The following is a 19,446-nucleotide window of genomic DNA, read 5'->3' as shown; positions in this document are numbered from 1 at the left end:
CTGTCCTGTTTTGTCATAGCTATGAATAATCTGAAGATTTTCTACTTCTTACCAAGAGGAGTTGGATATTTCTCTAGTCTCTTGACTATTTTTTCACTATTATCTTACAACCATTACGTCTGTTACAGGACCTCTGCTCTACTGTTCCCAAATAGTAATTGTTTTTTTAATATATATAATTCTGTTGCAGAGTCTGTATATATTTGCTTACAATTGGCTTTTGAGTAATTCTAACACATTGTGTTAGTAATCTGTCAGTTAATATTACTCAAAATTATCATAGTGTTTTGGCTTTGTTGGAGAAAATCTACTAGAAGCATAAAAGACCAAGAAAAAAAGAAATTTATTTCAAAAAGGAAAAAGATCTGCATAACAAAATTAGTCTGGCACAAGAAGTGCCAATTATTTAATCTGCCTTTATATAGCACAAAAGACAACAACCCTTGCAATGAAATTTTCCTCACAGATGAGGGAGAAAACCAATTTCCTCTCTAGTGTGTCCCCCTTTGCCCCGCTCCCTTCTCTTCCCAAAGAAAAGAAAAGAGAAAAGATGATAGTGGACCAGGAATGCAGTCACAGGAATTGCATCATCCCATAGGGGAGCTATTTGAAGGAGTCTTCAATCAGCAGAGCTAAACATGAAGAAAAACATTGTAGAATAATCTCCCAGAGATACTTCACTCAAATGAGACTAAATAAAATGCGTGTCCCTTTCCCGACGGGGGTGCTTCAAAGCATTAGTCTGTTATTCATGCAGAATTACTAAACTTCTACCTCCTTTAGACAACAAAGCAAAACAAACTCAGAAAACCAAACGGAGAACTTTTCTGCTTGTCGATCATGTATATAAACCTAATTCAAGAGGTAACCAAGAATAATTGATATAAATGTTGCTGTAGAAAAAAATATGCACCCATGAAAATTAGGCTCAGTAATCTTCATTAATAATTTGAAGATGAGATCAGGTAGCATTTTATTTGCATTCACATGAGAATTGTGCTAAGAGATATTCACAGTTTCTTTTGTCTCCTTTTTTTTTTTGCCAAGTGAGTCAAACACCATTTGTAATTTAGGTTATACATGTGAAATCTGTTCCACCTGGGAGCTCTCTACTTTTACTTCTGTAGCTTCCATGCTTGCAGATTTTAGTGAGACAGTGACTGATTACAGCCTTTATTATATGTTCATAAGATCAAGGCTTACAAAGTCAGTGAAGGTGGTGGATAAGGTGAATGCAGGACTGTAACTTACTGGACAAGACCTGGAGGATTAGGTGTTGGAACCAACAGGAGGTTGGTTGAAGATGGTACTTCCTCACGCCGCGGATAAATGCGAGTGCATGCGCTATTTCCTTTGGAGTTGTGGAGGCAGCTAGTACCAGCAGGTTCAAAAAAGAATTAAACAGTTCTGTTTATGGAGAGCATGTCCATAAACAGTTCCTAAAGGGGCTAGGCAGGGATTATTACTATTTTTGTTAACTGTTATTCATCTAATTTACCTATTTTACTTATCTTCTCTTCCAGGATATATTAGCCCCTTTGTAACAGGGAAAGCGTTGGCCTTTCTCCACTGAATTAGCTGATTGTAATGAAAGCTTGCTTTTTGTTTTATTATATTAAAATGCACACACACACCCCACCTCAGCCAGTTCATTCTTAAACTCTTCCCAAATTCTGGAAGCAATACCATCTGGTCTGGGTGCCTGGGTGGAGTTGAGACACCAGATCCTGTAAGCGGTGCCCTGCTGCTGGAGTCCTGCACCCGCTGCAATCACTGCTAGTTTCACTCCATGGTTGCATTTATGCAATCAGGCTGGAGATAATCGACCGTCTTCTGGATGTGACAACAGTAACTTGCGTTTATGACCTGGAATTAATAAACACCGAGTGGAAATTTCTTCTGTGTCCCATGCCAAGAGCTCCATCCTCTTACTCTTCTTGCAAGTGTCTTTGGTAATGCATTGCTTGCACAATGACTTTCACAAGTCCTTCACACCTGGGAGCTGGCACAAGCAAAGCAAAATCCTCCGATGGAATGTGTCCATGGTATTCCTGCTGGCGTCACTATTCCTTTAGAAAGCTATCTTTTTGCTATAGTTTTATTTTAGAAAAAGTGTTTATTAATGCCACAAACTAATATAAAATGTCTTTGCTGAATGTTTAAAATTAGGCATAATTTGAAGCCATTGTTTACACTTACTTACTTAATTTCTTCATATCTTTATAATACAGAAATATTGCAGGTGGCTTTTTTCTTTATTACTTTTTTTTTTTTCTTTTTTTCCTTTTTTTTTTTTTTTTTGAAGGGGAAGGAGTGTTTGGGAAATAGGAAAGGGGTAAAATGATGTTGTTAGTTCTTCAGAGTCTCTAATGTGAAAAAACAAAAGTATTCCAGAATGACTTGCTTACAGCTGCAGAACATGTCATGGAATAAAACCCACCTTCATTAAATGGGTGAAAAAGAATTATAATTGTTTTGAAGTTCTTATGATCAGTCTGCATATGCTTCATTGTAATGTGATACTAAAGTGCCTCAATTATGATTTGTATATTTTGGTGCCAGAAGGTTTTTTTTCTTATGCTAAATTACTAAGTTCTGTCAGCTGCTGGGCTGTCATATAGAGATACAGTAAATCACATTATATTTTGTCATGGATTACACAGAGCAATAAATTTGGGAATAGAGATCAAAGTAGTTTCACAATCACATCTGAGTGTAGGAGGGGTGCTTAACTTGTAGAAAATCTGATTTAGGTGAAACTGTTGCAGTTCTTGTGTGAATTTGAAATGAATTTGGGTGTTCAGTTGAAAATGAATAAGGTACAAATCCCTGAAAGAGTTCTCCAGTGTTTAGTCAGAGGAGTTAATTCTGACCTAGAGCTGCAGAACAGAGAACAGATAAATAATTAAACATTGAGAATGTGAAGAGTCTCCCAACGTCCTATTTGAGTGTCTAATTGCTTTCATGATTGAGCAATATATTCCATTCTGTGTTTAACTAGGACTTTGCTGGACTCGTACGCAGTTAGACAGAGGCACTGTAATGCTTTCTGGCTCTGTGAAGTTGTAGTGCTCTTCTTTGGAAGCTTTGTTGTATTTAAAACTACAGAAAGTAATCCAGCATAATCTTCCTGAGGAACACTGATTACTTCAGATCGTAGATTGGTTGGAGGTTTTGTCCCATTTAGTATATTTGTCTGTCCAATTGTAGGAGCTTAGCTGTTGATGGGCTCTCATCTTGTGATGCAGCTTGCCAGTACCGGGTCTGTGCTTTGGTTTTCAGTTTCCTATTTAAAAAAGAATTTCTCTCAAAATGATGTGTGCTCAGGGTTTTTTAATGATTATCTTCCTAATGTTTGTTGTAGCTGCGAAATTCAGCTTAAAAAAGAAACGGAGAACCTAAAAAAAAAAAATAAAAATTGCAGTCTGATCTCTCTTTAGTCATTTCAGGAGTCTGTGTAGTCTCGCCTTGGCAAAAATCAAGGAGCGTGAACTTAGCAGAAATAAAATGATAGAACAAACGGGTCTCTGACTTCCTGATCAAAGTGTATGTTGTAAAGCTTATGTGCTTCAGCTAAGCCGAATCGTAGATCAGTGTCACCTCTTTGATACTATTTCCTTCTGGTTTTTGTCGTGAGTTGCAAAATTAGTGTCATACAAAAATATTACTGCACCTAAAACTTTTATATTTTAGGTCAAATCATGCAGCTTTTGAATGAGGTGCTTGGCTCTCTGCAGCATTGAATATAAGTCACTGTTAGCGAAGCTGGGAAATTAACTTCTTAAAAGCCATGATTAATGTCATTGGTGGGTAATGTTTTGAACCATATGATTGCATTTCACACTGGAGAAAGAAGTTCCTCCTCCATTCTCTTTTGTTCCATGGTGCTTTAGAAGAAAGCAGATGATCCTAAAGATACTCAGTAATTCCATTGGAATTACGTACTAGTGTAAGGATTTATAACTTTGTCATCAGATACCACATGCAGTTGGGCTCTTGTAGAGGAATTACTGAAAGAGTTAAATGGCAGTACTTAATTGCTTAAGAATTCTATTAATTTTTAGAATGATTAGAAATACTTAGTTGGTTCAAATAATTTCTTCAGATAAAAAAGGACTGGAAGTAAGGCACAAATTGCTCTAGCAATTTTTCACTAGGTTCCCATTAAGTATAAAATTGTAATACACTGCAAAAAGGTAATTCTCTGTATAGGTAGAGTGTCAAATTCATTTCTATTCATTCTTGTTTTTTCCCCAATGAAAAATACTTAACACATGAATGAAGGTTTTTTTTTCTTCCCTAAAGATGTATTTTTTTTTTTTTTTAAGGATTTGTAGACCTACAGAAGTGGAATGTAAAGTAGAATATTAATAGGATTTGTGGGTATGACAGATTGGGATTTCTATCATTCATTTTCAAAGCCCTTGAAGTCGTTTGGTACTTGACTAATTATTCTGTTAACATCATTTTGGGTATTGAACAATTTTTAATAGCCTTTTGGTGGCTCAAATTACATATTTGAACTGGTGTGCTATTTTCACTTTTACACAGACATTCGGCTTTCTGTATGTTATCTGATTGGTGGAGAGAGTGGTAGAAAGAACGAGGGTATTGGCATAGAAAGTCCTCTGCTATCTTTCTTAGAGGCACATAAGGAAAATATGTTTCAGACTTTGAGGTTGAAATAAAGTTTTTGTACAATCAGATGAACTTAAAAGGTGATCTATTAATCTCTGAAGCTTAAACAGATACTGTACAGAGTTTTTTAACATACTTAATAGCAAAAATTGCTACAGTTAGCCATTCTTAAGGTCATTTTTTTGACATCTGTCAAATTACACAATCTTGTATTTTGGTACAAAGCATAACGCTGTCAAACTCAAATAGAAATATACCAGAATGCAGAGTGGTGTGTTGTTTTTTAAGGTAAATGGGCCCCATTTACATTAGTTCTTTGATGTTAAATTCTTTGCTGCACATCAGAGAACAGTTGCTTCTTCCCTGGAGCAAGTTTTCTTTCTTCTCCTTCCCCCACCCTTTGATTTTTTTTCTCTTTTTTCTTTTTTTTTTTTTTTTTTTAGTTTGCGTACACTTTTATCTAACTAATTATGGAGGATCAGCTTATATATGGCCATAATTTAGCTAGTTGCAGGCATTTTGAAAAATGATTATTTCATGGCTAGTACCCTAAATAGATTTCTTAAAGCTGCTTCTCTGTTAGTGAGTATGGATGTATATATGCCTCTGTAGTAAATGAGTTGTGCTTCTGAGTCATCTGTATTGTTGAGATTGCAATCAAATTAAAATGCCACTGAAATCAGTCACCAAACTGATTCATATATAGAGGAACAAGATTTCACCATGCATCCTTAAATACCACAGAACTATTTATATTTGGGTTACAGAGTTAGTTTTCATATTAATTTTGTAGCGTAATTAAAATCATATTGAGAATTACCATTCCAAAGCAGAAAGATTTGCACTGATTCATACTCTTCTAAGATTAGCAGCGGCATTTTCGATAAACATCCAAGATGCTCAAAAAAGAGCAGAAAAGCTGCATGTCCTTCACTGATGTCAGTGAAAGATGTTCACGTGCCTGCAAACCTCGTGCTGCATCTGGAGAGCCGGTGGCAGGGCTGGAGATGTTGTCCGTGCAGGCAGTGAGCCCACGAGGGAGGCGCCAGCACGAGTGGTGGCCGAGCGCCTGGCCAGGCTTCCCGTGGCCGCCCAGGATGCTGCTGTCTGGCAGAGGCGTTGCGAGCACACTGTGTGCACAGTCGCGTTTGGGCTCTCTCTGCTACTTCAGTGTAGACCTAGCTATGGATTTGCCAAATTAAGTGTGCAGCAACTGGAAAGATGTCATTGTACCATACTCTCCCTTGAGAGCAGAGGGAGTTTTCCCGAGGTACAAGCAGTTTGGGCTTTCTCAATGGAAATTTTCATTTGCACATGCATCTTGCTACTTGAATCATTCACAGAAATCCTTTAAGTCATTTTTTTATCAGGTCAGACTTTGGCATCGGGTTGTTGACTGCCACTAGCAAGCAAAACATTCTAGTTCCATTGACTGGAACTCAGTGGAACTAAATGTTAGTCTTCTCTTGTGCCTTATACTGTTTACCTTAAAAATAGCCCATGCAACTTTGTAATTTGGGCATAACATGGTGTGTTTTTTGGAGTATGGGCCCGTTGTGGTTGATCCTTTTTTCTTCTTTATTTTTAATAACACTGTTCTATTTCATTAAAGGAAAAAATGAAAATCAGGTTGTGTTAGAATAACATCCATTAGTTCGGATACCACATCTTTAGTGCTAATACTGTTTTATGTTTTGCACGAAATGTTTTGTTGAAGTCGGTGTAGTTTTGCTCAGCAACCACAATGTGATGCTTTAAGGCGTATTACAGTCGTCGCTGCTTTTTAAAACGAATTAACTGTTACAAGGACATAATCTCTTTCTTAATGCAGAAGTTGTCACTCTAATAATATAACAGCAAGTAAAAATTGTCATAATCAAATAATTTTAGCTAAAATTTATGTTAACTATGTGAAACCAAAGAGAAGTTAATTCTTGATTCAGTGGGATTCCTCTGTGGCTTATCCAATTTAAACCTTTTATTTTAAAAATGGATATTACGGCTGATACTTCTGTCAAGTTTTTGCTGATGTGAGTTTCCACAGTTACCTACTGCACACAGAAAACTAGCTGAAGACCATTAACTCCATTTGCAGTGCTGCCTGTTGCTGTAAAAAGAGTTAGACTTTAATGAATGCTGTCTGGCCCTCCAAATGTTCATCTTCCAGTTGGCTTCTCGTTCCTTATTGTTTCGGAAATAGCATGTAACCTGAAAGCGAGGGAATACCCTCAAAGTAATACAGAAGCAGCTTGTGCTTCATACAGCGCGAGATGTGAGCTGCCTGTTACAAAAGGTTCACTTGGTTGTGAAAGAAGCCAGGGAAGTGATGCTTGGGTACACCAGTCCAGTTTTAACCTTCTCGTTTGTCAAGATGGATGTAATATAAATCCTCAGCTACGTTCCCTGTATGCAGCTATGCGTATTTACTTTGCAGTAAGTCTTTCCTAGAAAAAGAATGAAGAAAAAGGCTTTTCTTGTGTAGCAGTGTTCCATGTGCTCCAGGGGTTTATGCCTCCCTAGGCTGCAAAGCAACAGCCTCCAGTGAAGAGGTGTTATATTAGCTGAGTTGCATGTTTTGAGAAGAGAGAAGTTTTGTATTTCTGTGGTAAAAGGAGATAATGGAAGAGAGGTCCTGTGCCTTAGCGTGAATGAGAACTTTTCTGCTGACCGCCACGATGTAACTTGTCGTTAGAAGTTGCCTTCTGCTGAGTGTCGTGAGTGCAATCTGTGCACTTTGTGCTGATGCAAGACCTGCACGGTGTCGTGGGTCTAAAGAGAAAAGACCAAGTCAGGAGATGTCCATAGTTTTTAGTGCCACAGCTTTAGGCACCCACTTTTAGGCAGCTCTGAATGTGTGTTTGCCCTCTCCAGAGGGAGTTTTGGAACACTGGTGCTTCTGAAAATTGGACCCCTCCCGTAAGGATGTGGCTTGGAAACAACTTATAAATATTTTGCTAATTGTAGTTTGTTAAAGGGGGTTATAAAATAAAATACAGTTATTGCCTTTAAATAAACCCTGAGAATATACTTTGTTTGCCTTCAGTTAGGAATAAAACATTGAAATTGAGCAGATATTTATTTAGAATCACCTCTGTTGTATCTAGCAGAGGTTGCCCTGGTTCTCCTCAGTGTGAATTAACAAGTTCTAATTTGTTTATGAAAGTTATGGGTGTGTTTTTATTATTTATTGAGATTTCTTCTATGGGTTCAAGAGGTTATAAAGCTGCTTCTGTGAAAGATGAAGACTTTTACCCCAGGCAAGTTGAGTGAAAGCAGCTGTAATGTGATCTTCTTTGCAGTGCCTTGCTAACTAGTATCTCTCCCTTTCTGGGAGTAGCAGTAATTTAATCTATTACTGTAATGTATTTTTTACTTTTTTTCTGAAGATAAACAATCATTTCAATCACTTTATGATAAGCAGTGTTGATGAAAAGTAATCTGAAATCATGGCAATACAGTGGGAAGAGTGTTAATATGGGGCAGCCAGAGAATAAAAAACTATACCATGCACAGAGCTGTCTGACATAAATACTTCTGTGTTACTGCTCCTTTTTTATTTATGCAGTCAGTCAGTATGCCCTTGTAGTGTCTGTGGCTCACTTTTTAAGACAGATGTAGGTAAAGTGGAATTTAATTTATCTAGTGCTCCAGAATTATTGTATATGCTGTTTTTAAGCAATATTTTAGTGCCATTATCTCTATTTATAATAAAAAATCACATATACTTGAAAATCAGGAACATATTTGGTAATTGGTTTTAACTTTTTTTAGAATTCTTGATACCAGCAAACGTGGGAAATGCAGGCTCCTTGGTATGCTTCATAATCTTGGAATTTGAAGGGATTCAAGATTGTAAACTTGCAGTATCATGTAAACTTCAAGATTATTTTTAACATGCTATAATATATTAAGCTGCACCATATATAACTGCAAGGATTGTATGTGATGATCGTAGTTCCATCATGCTTTTTAGTGGTGCTTTGCAAACACTGTCTGCAGCTCTAAACTCGTCTGAAGGCGAGTGTGTTTGAGTGCTGGGTTCTGTTGCATAAAACTAAGGAGGACAGATCAAAGATTTTAGCATGAGGTCAGATAGATTTTAAAAACCTAATAAGCTTAAATTTGCTTCAGGACTCAGCGTCAGAATATTCTGTCCCTCTGAGACAAATATTTTTCTTAGGCACCTGTCCTCAAATTCTAGACCGAAGAGCATGAGACCGCTTAGCAGTTCATCTGAGGACAGTGATTTGAAGCAGGTCTATCAAGATGATACAGCGGCACTTGAAAAAAATACAAGCCAGGATTGTGTCCAGAATTTAAATTAAAAATAGTATTAGAGGGGAAGAACCTTAAGAGCTATTTCTTCCCAGAATTGCAGATATATTATCTCACTAATATCACTATGACAAAGCAGCCTTGTTTTCCATTGGTTTTATTCCTTGTCTTTGAGTTATGAAAAAACGTTAGAAGGAAAGAGCTGTAAGTCAAGGAGAATGCAGTTGCTTCGGCAGCATGTTGGGTTCGATTATCACTTTAATAGCAGCAGTCTTGCAGAAAACCCTGAAACTAGACAAAAGGGGGTTGCAGACTGCCGGCCGACATGTGAAATGCTGTCGTTTGTGTCGTGTTGCACCTTTCCAGCCTGGGCTGACGCTTGGGACTTATTTTCGTTCCTTTTTCCTTCTTTTAGAAATGCAGTTGCCCTGATAAACTTGTGTATGTGTTTTCCCCCTGCAACTCTCACACTCACTCCCTTTCTCTCTCTCTCTTTCTCTTTCTCTCTCTCTCTTTTTTTTTAATCCGCAGAAGTCTTTATGTTTTTCTAATAATTGGCAGCAGAGGTACAATTTCTCCCCTCTTTTAAGTGATGAATAGTTGGCCCCAGATCAAAGGCAAGCCCTTGTGGTTTCTTGGCCGCCGCAGAAGGGCGTTGGGACTGGCGGGGAGCCCAGCTGCACGGCGATAGGCATGTAGATGAGGTGCCAAGCAGAGGGCTCGGTGGCAAAGTGTCTGTACACGTTCCTCATCTGCGCTAATCGGGTTTCCTTTTGTGCATGCATGTCTTTCAGGCGAGCGGCCGGCTGAAGCAGATGGAGAAGGACTACAGTCAGAAGCTGGCAAAGTCCTCGCAGGTAGGCAAGCAGGCAGCAACCCTGCGCCGGCTCGTTGGCTTTGGAAACCTAATGACAAGTGTAATTGCTTCTGCTCTTGAGTGTGTTTTTTGATGGGCAAGGGAAGCCACAACCATTTCTGAAACCAAATACACAGCATTCCTTACAGATTTTAACCATTAAAGCATTTGAGGACGTTAAACGGACTGGAAAAAAACGGTCAAACTTCCTCTGCTGAGAACTGAGGAGAGAGGAGCCCTACATCGCGCGGTGGGAAGCGTCTCGGCGAGCGCGGAGCCGCCGCGCGGTCCTCGCCCGCGGCGCCGGCAGGGCTGCGCGCCCGCCTGCGCCGGCCCGGGGCTCGTCCTCGACCCCAGCCGACGCGGCGCTTCGCTTCTCCTTCCTCCAAACGCCGTTTTTAAGCACGTCAGCGGCCTGAAAGGGTTTTTAACTTGAGTGTTTGCTCATTGGGGTAGTCTTTCGAACATGGAAGAGGAAAATGTGGGTTGAATGTACATTTATGGTTACAAGTGATAAGACAGGGTGGTTTTTAAGTATTTCAGCTTCCATTTTGATTGGCGTATAGTACTGAAATGTGGAAAGTGATGGGGATGCAATCAGTAATTAAGCTTTTAAGAATAAGAAAGTTGCCACAGGGTTTTTTGTGGCGGTATCATTCTTCCCATTCCTCCTAACCACAACATAATACCTCCCATTTGCCTGCAAAATGTGTTTTCAGCAGGAGTATTAGTAGTTTGACACTCTTAAAATCAATTAAAATTTTATATAAAGGATGTTTTTAGAGGCCTGCAGACTAGGTGGTGTGTTCAGTGACATGTGACCACAAACATTACAAACACATGAAATATTTTAAATCTCTTGATTTCAGCTTTGGAGAAATATTTTTTCACACCTCAGAGTCTCATTCTCTGTGAAATTGTCCAATATTATGACTCTACTTAATTCATTGGGTATCAAATTTTTCATAGTACGTTTTCTGAGACTGCATTTATTGAAAACATTAGTAAATAAGTTTTTGCATTATATTCCTAATAATTAACACATGTTCTCTGTGCATTTGCTTGCATACAGTGAGGCTGTGGAATCTCCATCCTTGGAGATCCAAACCCACCTGGACACAGCCCTGAGCCACTTGCTGTAGGTGACCCTGCTTGAGCTGGTCCCTTCCAACCTCAGCGTTCCCTGTTTCTGTGGTGCATCAAGGATAATGCTGTCCTCAGTGCCCTCTTAGTTGGTCGTTGAGAGCTGTTGTTGAACCTCTTTTTTGATTAAAAAGTTATTTAGAAAAACCCAAAACTATTCTGTGTCTTGCCATCTGAATCCTGAATAGGGAAAAATTAGTAAAATCCCCAAAGTAACATTTAATGCATGTCAGACCTTAAGGCTGAAATTGTTTTCATTGCTATTTGATTTTTTTTTTGTCATTGTCATTTTATACTGTTTACGTGCTAGTAACTCTAATCAAAAGTCCAGCTCCGTATGCCTTACATAGTTTACTACTGGAACAAAAGTGGGTCTTGGTCCTTTCGGTAAGACAGGTGGAGCAACTGAAGCAATTCTGAATTTGTAAACAGCGAGATGAGGGAAATTGCTTTAATTGTAACAGTGGGAACACCTAGGTAATACAATACAAGGTAATAAACATTTAACCTGAATGTCATAATAAACTTTGTCAGACTGAATTTTATTGGCCTGTGGAACAGTCTCAAAATGGAAAATTTTTTAGACATTTTTTTTAAAACTAGACATTGCCCTAGCTAATTTACTGTTCTCTTTTTTGAGGAGAGATGGACCGAATGACCCACACTGGCATTCCTCCGTGCTTTCTGTGGCAGGCACAACACACACATCGTATGTCATGGTTATTTGGCGCAATGAGAGTGTTTCACCCTGAAGTCTGAATTTCTTTACTTTTGTGGATTTGAATCAAATCCCTAATGTTACTTGAATGTAGTTTTTTTTTGTTTGTTTTTTGTAGCATAGTATTAATAATAGGTCATTTGCAACTTTTCTTGTGGTCATGTTGCTGACAACGTCAGTCTAATCTTACTCTGTGGCCTCCTGGAACATTCACTTTTAACACCCACACAGAGAAGATATTTCAAGAAATTTTCTCTGAAGTTTATACAAAGTAAACAATTTATTTCTCCAAGAAGTGCTGCACAAAGCAGATCTTTCTCCATCAATGCGTGTTAAAATTTCCTTAAATGTGTTTCAGAACTTCTGTGCTAGTCCAGGGTCGTAACTCTGTAAAAGCCATGTGTGATATTAGCGGTTTTCTTATTTTTGTTATCTTTAAAAAAACTGACAAAATAGAGCATACACAAAGTAGTATAGACTTGCATGGGTTCAGATTGCTTTCTTATCTTAATGAGTATAATTTATGTGATCCATCACATTCTCCCACCTTCTCACTGTATGTTACCATCATTTTACACACTCAGCAGGGCCTGGTTTGTGCAGTTGTGTCATGTAAACGATCTGAATTGCAAAGCAGGTGATACAGCTGAATTCAGCCTACAGTTACACCTCTTCAGCTAATCTCTAAATTTTGGCCCATGAATCTCATTGGGAACAGATAGTAGAATTCCTTTCCATTGGTATATTACCTTTTTTTAATATGTATTTGTTTTTAGTAAAGAAATGCAGGAATTTCGATTTACCACAGATCATAATCTGTGTTACTTTTTGGTTTTCAGGACTAGTGAAATATAGGGAAATAAATGTACACTGAAGAGTTTTAATCAGTCATCTTCCCTTCCCCAGCGATTCTAATACTTTCACTTTTAAAATAGTTTGTATAATGTTAGTCCTATCTTTATTTTTTTTTTCCTAAATAACTGTGGCCTCAGTATAGTTAAATTTTTCTCTGATAGTGAGGAGGCCTTGCAAATATAAAGGTCTGAGCACTCTGGGAGTCTCTCTCTGGACTGCCAATGTGCTTAAGTGTTTCAGAATTAGACTATATTATCCTGCTACAGCAGCTTAACCTTAAACTTGAATATATACATTAAAGTCGGTATGTCTCCCTTCTTACCTCACTTTAAGCACATGTTTTTAAGTGCTTTGCTGGATGATGACTTACATGTCAGCATAAAATTTTATAAATATGCCTGAAGGATCTGGTTTAGTTATGACTTTTTTCCGATGATAAAAAAGGTGAAATGAGTAGATTTCAACAACCATGAGTGACTCATGTAAAAGGTCTAGTTTAAGGGCACTGGCCATTGAATCAGGTCCCCACTGTATTGCTAAGTGGAACACACTCTTTTCAGTGACTTGGGCATTTTGGTATCAAGGTTAGCATTTCAGCTATGTATGCAAATTTGGGCTTTTTCTTATCTGCAGTATCAAGATGTAGTGTGTCATGCTAAAAATCAAATACCACAGTCACTGTATGTTGTTTCTAGAATATATTTGCAATAGTTATTTTACTGCAGTGGAAAACTGGAAACATCCTATATTCTGAAGATCACAGATGTGCTTTGTTCTCAAGAGTAAATATTTTGGAATGTTATAGTGGAAACCTCTTCCAAATATTTTGTGCTCAGCAGTTTTTGCCATTTGCAGCCTTCCTATATCCCTTTGCTCTATGTGGAATTTCATGCTTGCTAGTGTGTAATATGTTAATTTAAAATATTTAGTTTGCACAGCCAACTCCATCCTTGTACCAAGCATAAAAACATGCAAAATACATGCCACTTACTGAAGAGAGATTTAGCATGCTGTTTTCTTTTTAGATCATAGCTGAACTTAAGACAACCATTTCCTCTCTGACAGAGGAGAACAGCCGGCAGCAGCTTGCCGCAGAACAGCGGCTCCAGGAAGTTGTACAAAAGTTTGAAGATAAGAAGCAGCAGCTGATTAGAGATAATGACAGAGCAATCAAGGTAATCTGGGGATTTAAAGTCATTGATGCTACTACCTGTTTTAGTGTAATTAAAAGTTTTGCAGCGGGCAGATGAATGCAGGTAGCGTTCGTGTTTGCACAGCCCTCACTAATTCCAGCTGCTGGACCTCGGCTTTGATGTCTCCGATGACTCAGTCTGACTTTCCTCTAGCTGATTGTATGCCCGCATAAGAAAAGTTAGGTTTTTGGCAAGTCTTAATATGTTCACTTTAGTCAAATCTGTGAAACTTTATCTCTTTTAATATTAACTCAGGTATTCTAACGTATTTTTGACACCTTTATATAGTGCCTTCAAATACTTGGATAAAAAGGTGAAAAACAGGTAATCAGAGTTGCACCACCAGTCAGCAGTGTCCCACCAACTCTGGTCTGGCTTTCACAAGGAGAGCTCAACTTTCACTGTGGCCTTAAACATGAAACAAAGTAGGTTCTTAAGTTCCACTGAAAACTATGTGCAAAGTCTCTCCTAAATATGCATGCAATACAGTATTTGTTCTCTCTAACTTCTTTCATTATACTTTTACTTATTTTATTATCATAGTTACATTCTCTGGCCCTTTTTTAAAGGAAGCTTTAAGAAGTGGCTAGTTTTGAATGCATGGAGACTAAGTGCTCCATACTGCTCTGGCACCTTGCATCAAAGGGCCTACAGAGAATCTTGCTTGCAGAAGGAAGCAAAATTTTTATTTTCTAAACATTTTTCCTTTCAGAGAAGTAAAGAGCAATGTCAGACTTTTGAAACTATATAGTCTGTTAGGTTTGACAACCAAAACACTTAATTGAAAGTTGTGTAGAAGAAGGAAGTTCCTTTTTTCTTGGTAAAGACATTTGCTAGTGCAAAACAAAGAATTGCATTGTTAAATCTAGAAACAAATGAAAAAAGGAATTCCTTCCATGTTTATAACTTCATGCTGAGAAGAAACTATGGGTGTTCTTACAGGTTGGAACTAGCTAATGTTCAGTTACAGTACAGTTAATATTGTCCTCTATATTTGAATGATTTGCATAATGAAATTAGGTTGACATTAGTATTTTGCCTGCAGAGTGTTCTTTTCCCTTTTTTTCTTAATTCATTTAATGATATTTTTGCTAAAGGAAAATGTCTGTCTTTACTTGCATGTGTTTACTGAAGAACAGAATTTTCTTTCTGATCATTCTTCTATCAAAGATATAAGCACGTAAATCTTGGCTATAATCTGTTATCCAAATTCAATCATTAGAGGCATTTTTTGTTACCTCTTGGATCTTCATATAAAACATAGTTAAATTACATTACTTAGGAGCACAGGAGTTTTTTTGGCCACTTAATAAAATGTACTTCTGGTAGTTCTCCAGTGGTTGTTTAGTTATACAGAAACCTATGACTGTGCAATAGTCTTTCCTGTAGTCAGGAATATGTTAACATTCAACAGTTAATATGCATTAACTTCTTGAGTTACATATTTGAAAAACCTTTGTCAGACTGTTTAGCAGCATTTTTCTTAGGACCTGGTGTGTGTGCTACTGTTGAATTTATGGATTCACTGAACTTAACTGCATTCAGTGGAAGTAATTCAACTGTTGGTAACAACAGTTTTTGAACACTGTTTTTCTAAGATTTTTTTGAGCTTCAAAATATAATGAAACAAATGTAAACTGAAGGGAAGTTCTGCACAATGTTTCTGAGCAGTATCCCAGCAAGATTTTTAGCAACTCGTGCTGCGAGTGTTTTGTAAGACTCAGATTGGGAAAGAAATTCCAGCAGATGTTATGCTTGGAGTTCTTGAATGTTGTTTAGTATTGTTAACATTGTGCTTTACAAAACCTCCCTTTGAAACTACTGAATTAATGGAAATGTACTGAAAACCAGATATCTAAACAGAAAATTCTTGCAGGGAAAACTGCTCTATATATTTCTGGAAGGAGGAAGAGATTTTTAATTATTGATCACTTATTATTTAAAAACCACACATACTTCTAGACAAGCATATGCATAAATACTTTGCTCTTCATTAGCCTGGAGCAAAAATTTGTTCTTGCTGAAAATGGAGTCCTTGATGTCCTAGAGATGGGTAACAATATCTAACCCAAGGTAAGGTGAAGACCTTGTGGGGTGATTAAAGAAACATTCTAAAGACAAAGTAATTATTATATTAAGCCTTCTCAAAAGCTTACATTATAAGCCTTTGAAAAGCCTGTTGTCACAAATTGCTAAATATAACATTGATTTACACTAACATTGAGGAACAGATTGCAATTTCCTTTGTATTGCATTGGGTGACTTCCTGTAAGAGACCTTCCAATTACTATTTCCTTTCAAAGGCAAAATACATTTTTACAGAAGCCAACTGGCTCTCAGAGAAGTTTCATGTTTAGTCAATAAAGTGATATCCAGATGTGAATGCCATAATGCATGATTTTGATATTAATTCAAATTCCTGACTTTCTTTTATAGCTTAGAAGCTTTTAAGTTCTTATTATTTCATAATTGTATCTATCCTCATAATCTTGATTTTTTTTAATTAAGTCTTAAGCATTAGTGAAAAATAAATAAATGAAACTTTTAAGAATGTTTTGTGTCTTATGACAACCATAAAAACAATACAACCAACCCTTTTTGATTCCAGATGGCCTGAGTTTGGGTCAGTTTGAGATGAATGCCTAAAGTACTTGGCATTCTGCATTCCACTGAGAATTGTCTGGCCTAAGGCCAAATTGAGACTTGTGCAGTCAGAGTCACAGAATCAAGATAAAATCTTTGATCGTCAGATTCCTTTCTTGTGACTTGCAAGGTAACCGTTTTGATTCCATCACATTAGTGCCTGGTACCAAATATCTAAGTAGGAGGAATCTGGCAAGGTGTTGAACGACTACATGACTGCTGTCACTGCCTTTTTGCTGCCATGAAGTTTGACTCTGTTAGGACCGTGCAGACATTGGGAGCCATCCTGTCGGCACAACTTGCTCTTCAGTACCATATAGATATCTTTGCTTTGAACTGACCCAGACCTCTGCTTTTTGGAGCATGGTGCAAGGACAGTGCTTGGGGCAAATCCAGCAAGAGCCGCCTGGTCTCTGTGCTGTGCGTCTCCTGTAATGTGCTTATGCGTCAAAGATTAGGACCCATTGGTTTAGCCTGTAGGATTAAAAGTTGAGAGTATAATTATATTAATGCCCTACAGATGCTTAGAAAAGCCACTTAAATCGCCATATGTGTTAACCCATTTGAGATGCTTTCGGCTGAGGTTTCAGAAGGCGTCTTTTGAAGGGTGCTGGGTGCTGAAAGCTTGAGAATGTCTGTGCAGAAGCTACACATAGAAGTGTGGTGTAAACTAGGCTAAATTTAACTAGCTAAATTTAAACTAACTGTCTTGCATCCTGATAACAATCTAGCCACAACATCCCAGAGCTCCGTGTGATCAAATGGTCAGAGAATTCTCCTAGCTTTTCTGATGCTTTTGGGCAGTGGTTACTGAATCTGGATTCCAATGGCTGGATGCAGCACTAGCATAAAGTTGATTGCATTGTAGAAATATCTTAAGGCTATTTATGAAATCCCAGCCTCAGTCTTTTATGAAATCCTTTAGCCTCCTTGGATCAAAAGTGTTGTAGAACTGTGAAACGTTTTCAGAGCATTTTAGTGTAGAAGTTGATGGGTAAGTAAGAACTACACATCAAAAAGTAGACGGAGATGGAGAGCCCATAGTGACAAACACACAACAGAAAAAGGAGGAAATAATGCTTTTTTTTGCAAGAGGAACCCCCTTTGTTGTTTCATATTACTGATTCTGGGATTCTGTTATATTCCCCATTAACACCAAAATTTCATTAGCAAGACATGATTTGAAGATGACATACTTCAACTCTTTGTGAGTCAGACAGGTTATGCCCAGATTAATTCTGTTAATAAATGGGAATTAAAAGATTTCTAGGAAAGAATGTCGTACAATAATGTTTCCCTTGATGAGAAAAATTTTGAAACAGTTGTTTTTGTTATGTTTAAAAATGTTAGAAGGGAATCCAAAGAGTATTTTTTAAGCCAGAATAAGGGAGAACAACTTCTCATTTTAAAGTTGTATAGATCAACGTGCACATTGAATATTCCCAAACATCATATATTTCCCCATAGAGAGGGTGTGTGGTCACTTGGACTTGGCACTTGGTGATCCAATCTTGACGGAGCCCGTAGCTCCGGGACTGCTTGCATCGTCTTCCCAAGGATTGCATGCTTGGCTGCGTGCCCTTCTTTTTTATTTGCATAATCCCCCTTCCCTTCCCTTTTCATGTATGGTTCCTGCTAAAAGTAAAACAAATTATTTAAAACCTTGAGATATTTAAAGCATTCAGAATATTTCTTTAAGGGCACCTGATAGCTTTGCAGAAAGTAGTTGTCAAAATATACTGATGGTATTTACAAACCTCTCTAAAATGCAGTGTATCAGAAAAACTGTGTTTTCAAAATTTTGTGAACAAGCCAATTTTGATTTCAGTTATTTTATTATCAGCCATGTTTATTAGCAAATTCCACTTGTAATTACAAAAAATATTTTGTATTGAAAGAAAAAGCATGGCAGAGATGTGGAAGCGTTAACTGAGTTACTGTTGTCTTGCAGAACTATTTAGTTTATTGTCCTTAAAATACCTTTTGGACTGCCACCACTGTACTCTGCAGTAGCTGATGTCATTTTTATTAGTAGACAAATGATGAAAATTTGCTGGCTTAAAGTCCCAACCCAAGCTAGCTCTCAGTGTGTTAGCTGTCTTATTAATGATTATGAAGGGAAGTGTGCTGCTTCAGAGAGCATACAGCCTAAACTGCCCTGATGAAGAGCAGTTTTGGTCCCTTCTTACGTGACAGGATAGTGGAGCACAGAGACTTGACTTTGCCCAAGGTCTGTGACAAAGCTGAAGATCTGAGTACTCCTGAGCTCCAGCTCAATGTGTCTGCTGCCAGTGTGTCGGTCTTTCCTGGGAGAACAGCTTCAGGATCCAAACAGTGCTGAAACATGCTGTATTGTTGGAGTGATTTTGGATAGGAGATGGCCCACTGTTAGTGCTGCACCTACCGAGGAGACTTGCAGACTTGCCAGACCCTTTTGAGAAAGGTGGTTCTTCATCCATTTCAGTTCTTCACCTTTTGTTAAGCTGGCTGACAGGGTTCCAAGCTATGGCAGGTAAGGTGGGAAAAATTTACCTTTTCAGCGTCCTTTGAAGTCGTACGTATTTAAAGCAGCAAGACTATAATTACTAGCTGTTCAGAAGACTGAGACCATGCATCACCAACAGCACTGAGAGTGTTAATTAAGAAAAAAACCCTGAAAGCTTAGCATAAACCAAAAGCTAAAACCTAAAAGTTAGTGCAACTAAAGTGTAATGAAGGCATGAGGTTTTTTTTGGTCAGATTAATTTTGAGTTGCTCTGTTCTGCAACATACACTGATGCAGTAGGGTTAATCTAGATTAACTAGACTGCTGTTGGATATCTGCATGATGAATCTTGTGAATTTGGGCCAATAAAACTCTTATTATTTATAGGCATTTTTATTTGTAAGTTTTATTTTATTTTAGTTGAACTTTTTTTTTTTTAACATTATCCTTTAAAAAGAAGGTCAACATTTCACTGTTGAAGTTGACACTGACTCATGTCTTATGACACCTGATGGGAACATGTTTACTGTTTGGAATGGGTCTTCGGCTGCGGACATGCTGAGTTTGGTCAGTCCCTGAAGATCTTCTGAGATGTCTGTGTCACAGAAGTCTCTAGAAGCACCTCAAATCCATCTGATTG

The 19,446-nt window shown here is 37.8% G+C and overlaps 1 protein-coding gene across 3 annotated transcripts in view; it reads left to right on the top strand.

Annotated features, from left to right (window-relative positions):
• The window catches only part of CEP112 (centrosomal protein 112), a 173,036-nt gene that overhangs the window by 114,856 nt on the left and 38,734 nt on the right, over positions 1-19,446 (top strand). For all 3 annotated transcript variants that reach the window (XM_062591590.1, XM_062591592.1, XM_062591591.1), the window contains 2 exons: positions 9,708-9,770; positions 13,511-13,660. In XM_062591590.1, coding sequence (XP_062447574.1) covers positions 9,708-9,770; positions 13,511-13,660 — 213 coding nt within the window. The remainder of the gene's footprint in view (positions 1-9,707; positions 9,771-13,510; positions 13,661-19,446) is intronic.

Source organism: Rhea pennata, chromosome 19 (assembly GCF_028389875.1).
Source record: "Rhea pennata isolate bPtePen1 chromosome 19, bPtePen1.pri, whole genome shotgun sequence".
Lineage (NCBI taxonomy): Eukaryota > Metazoa > Chordata > Aves > Rheiformes > Rheidae > Rhea > Rhea pennata.
Note: the sequence above shows the minus strand (reverse complement) of the source record. Positions and strands in the feature narration are given on the sequence as shown.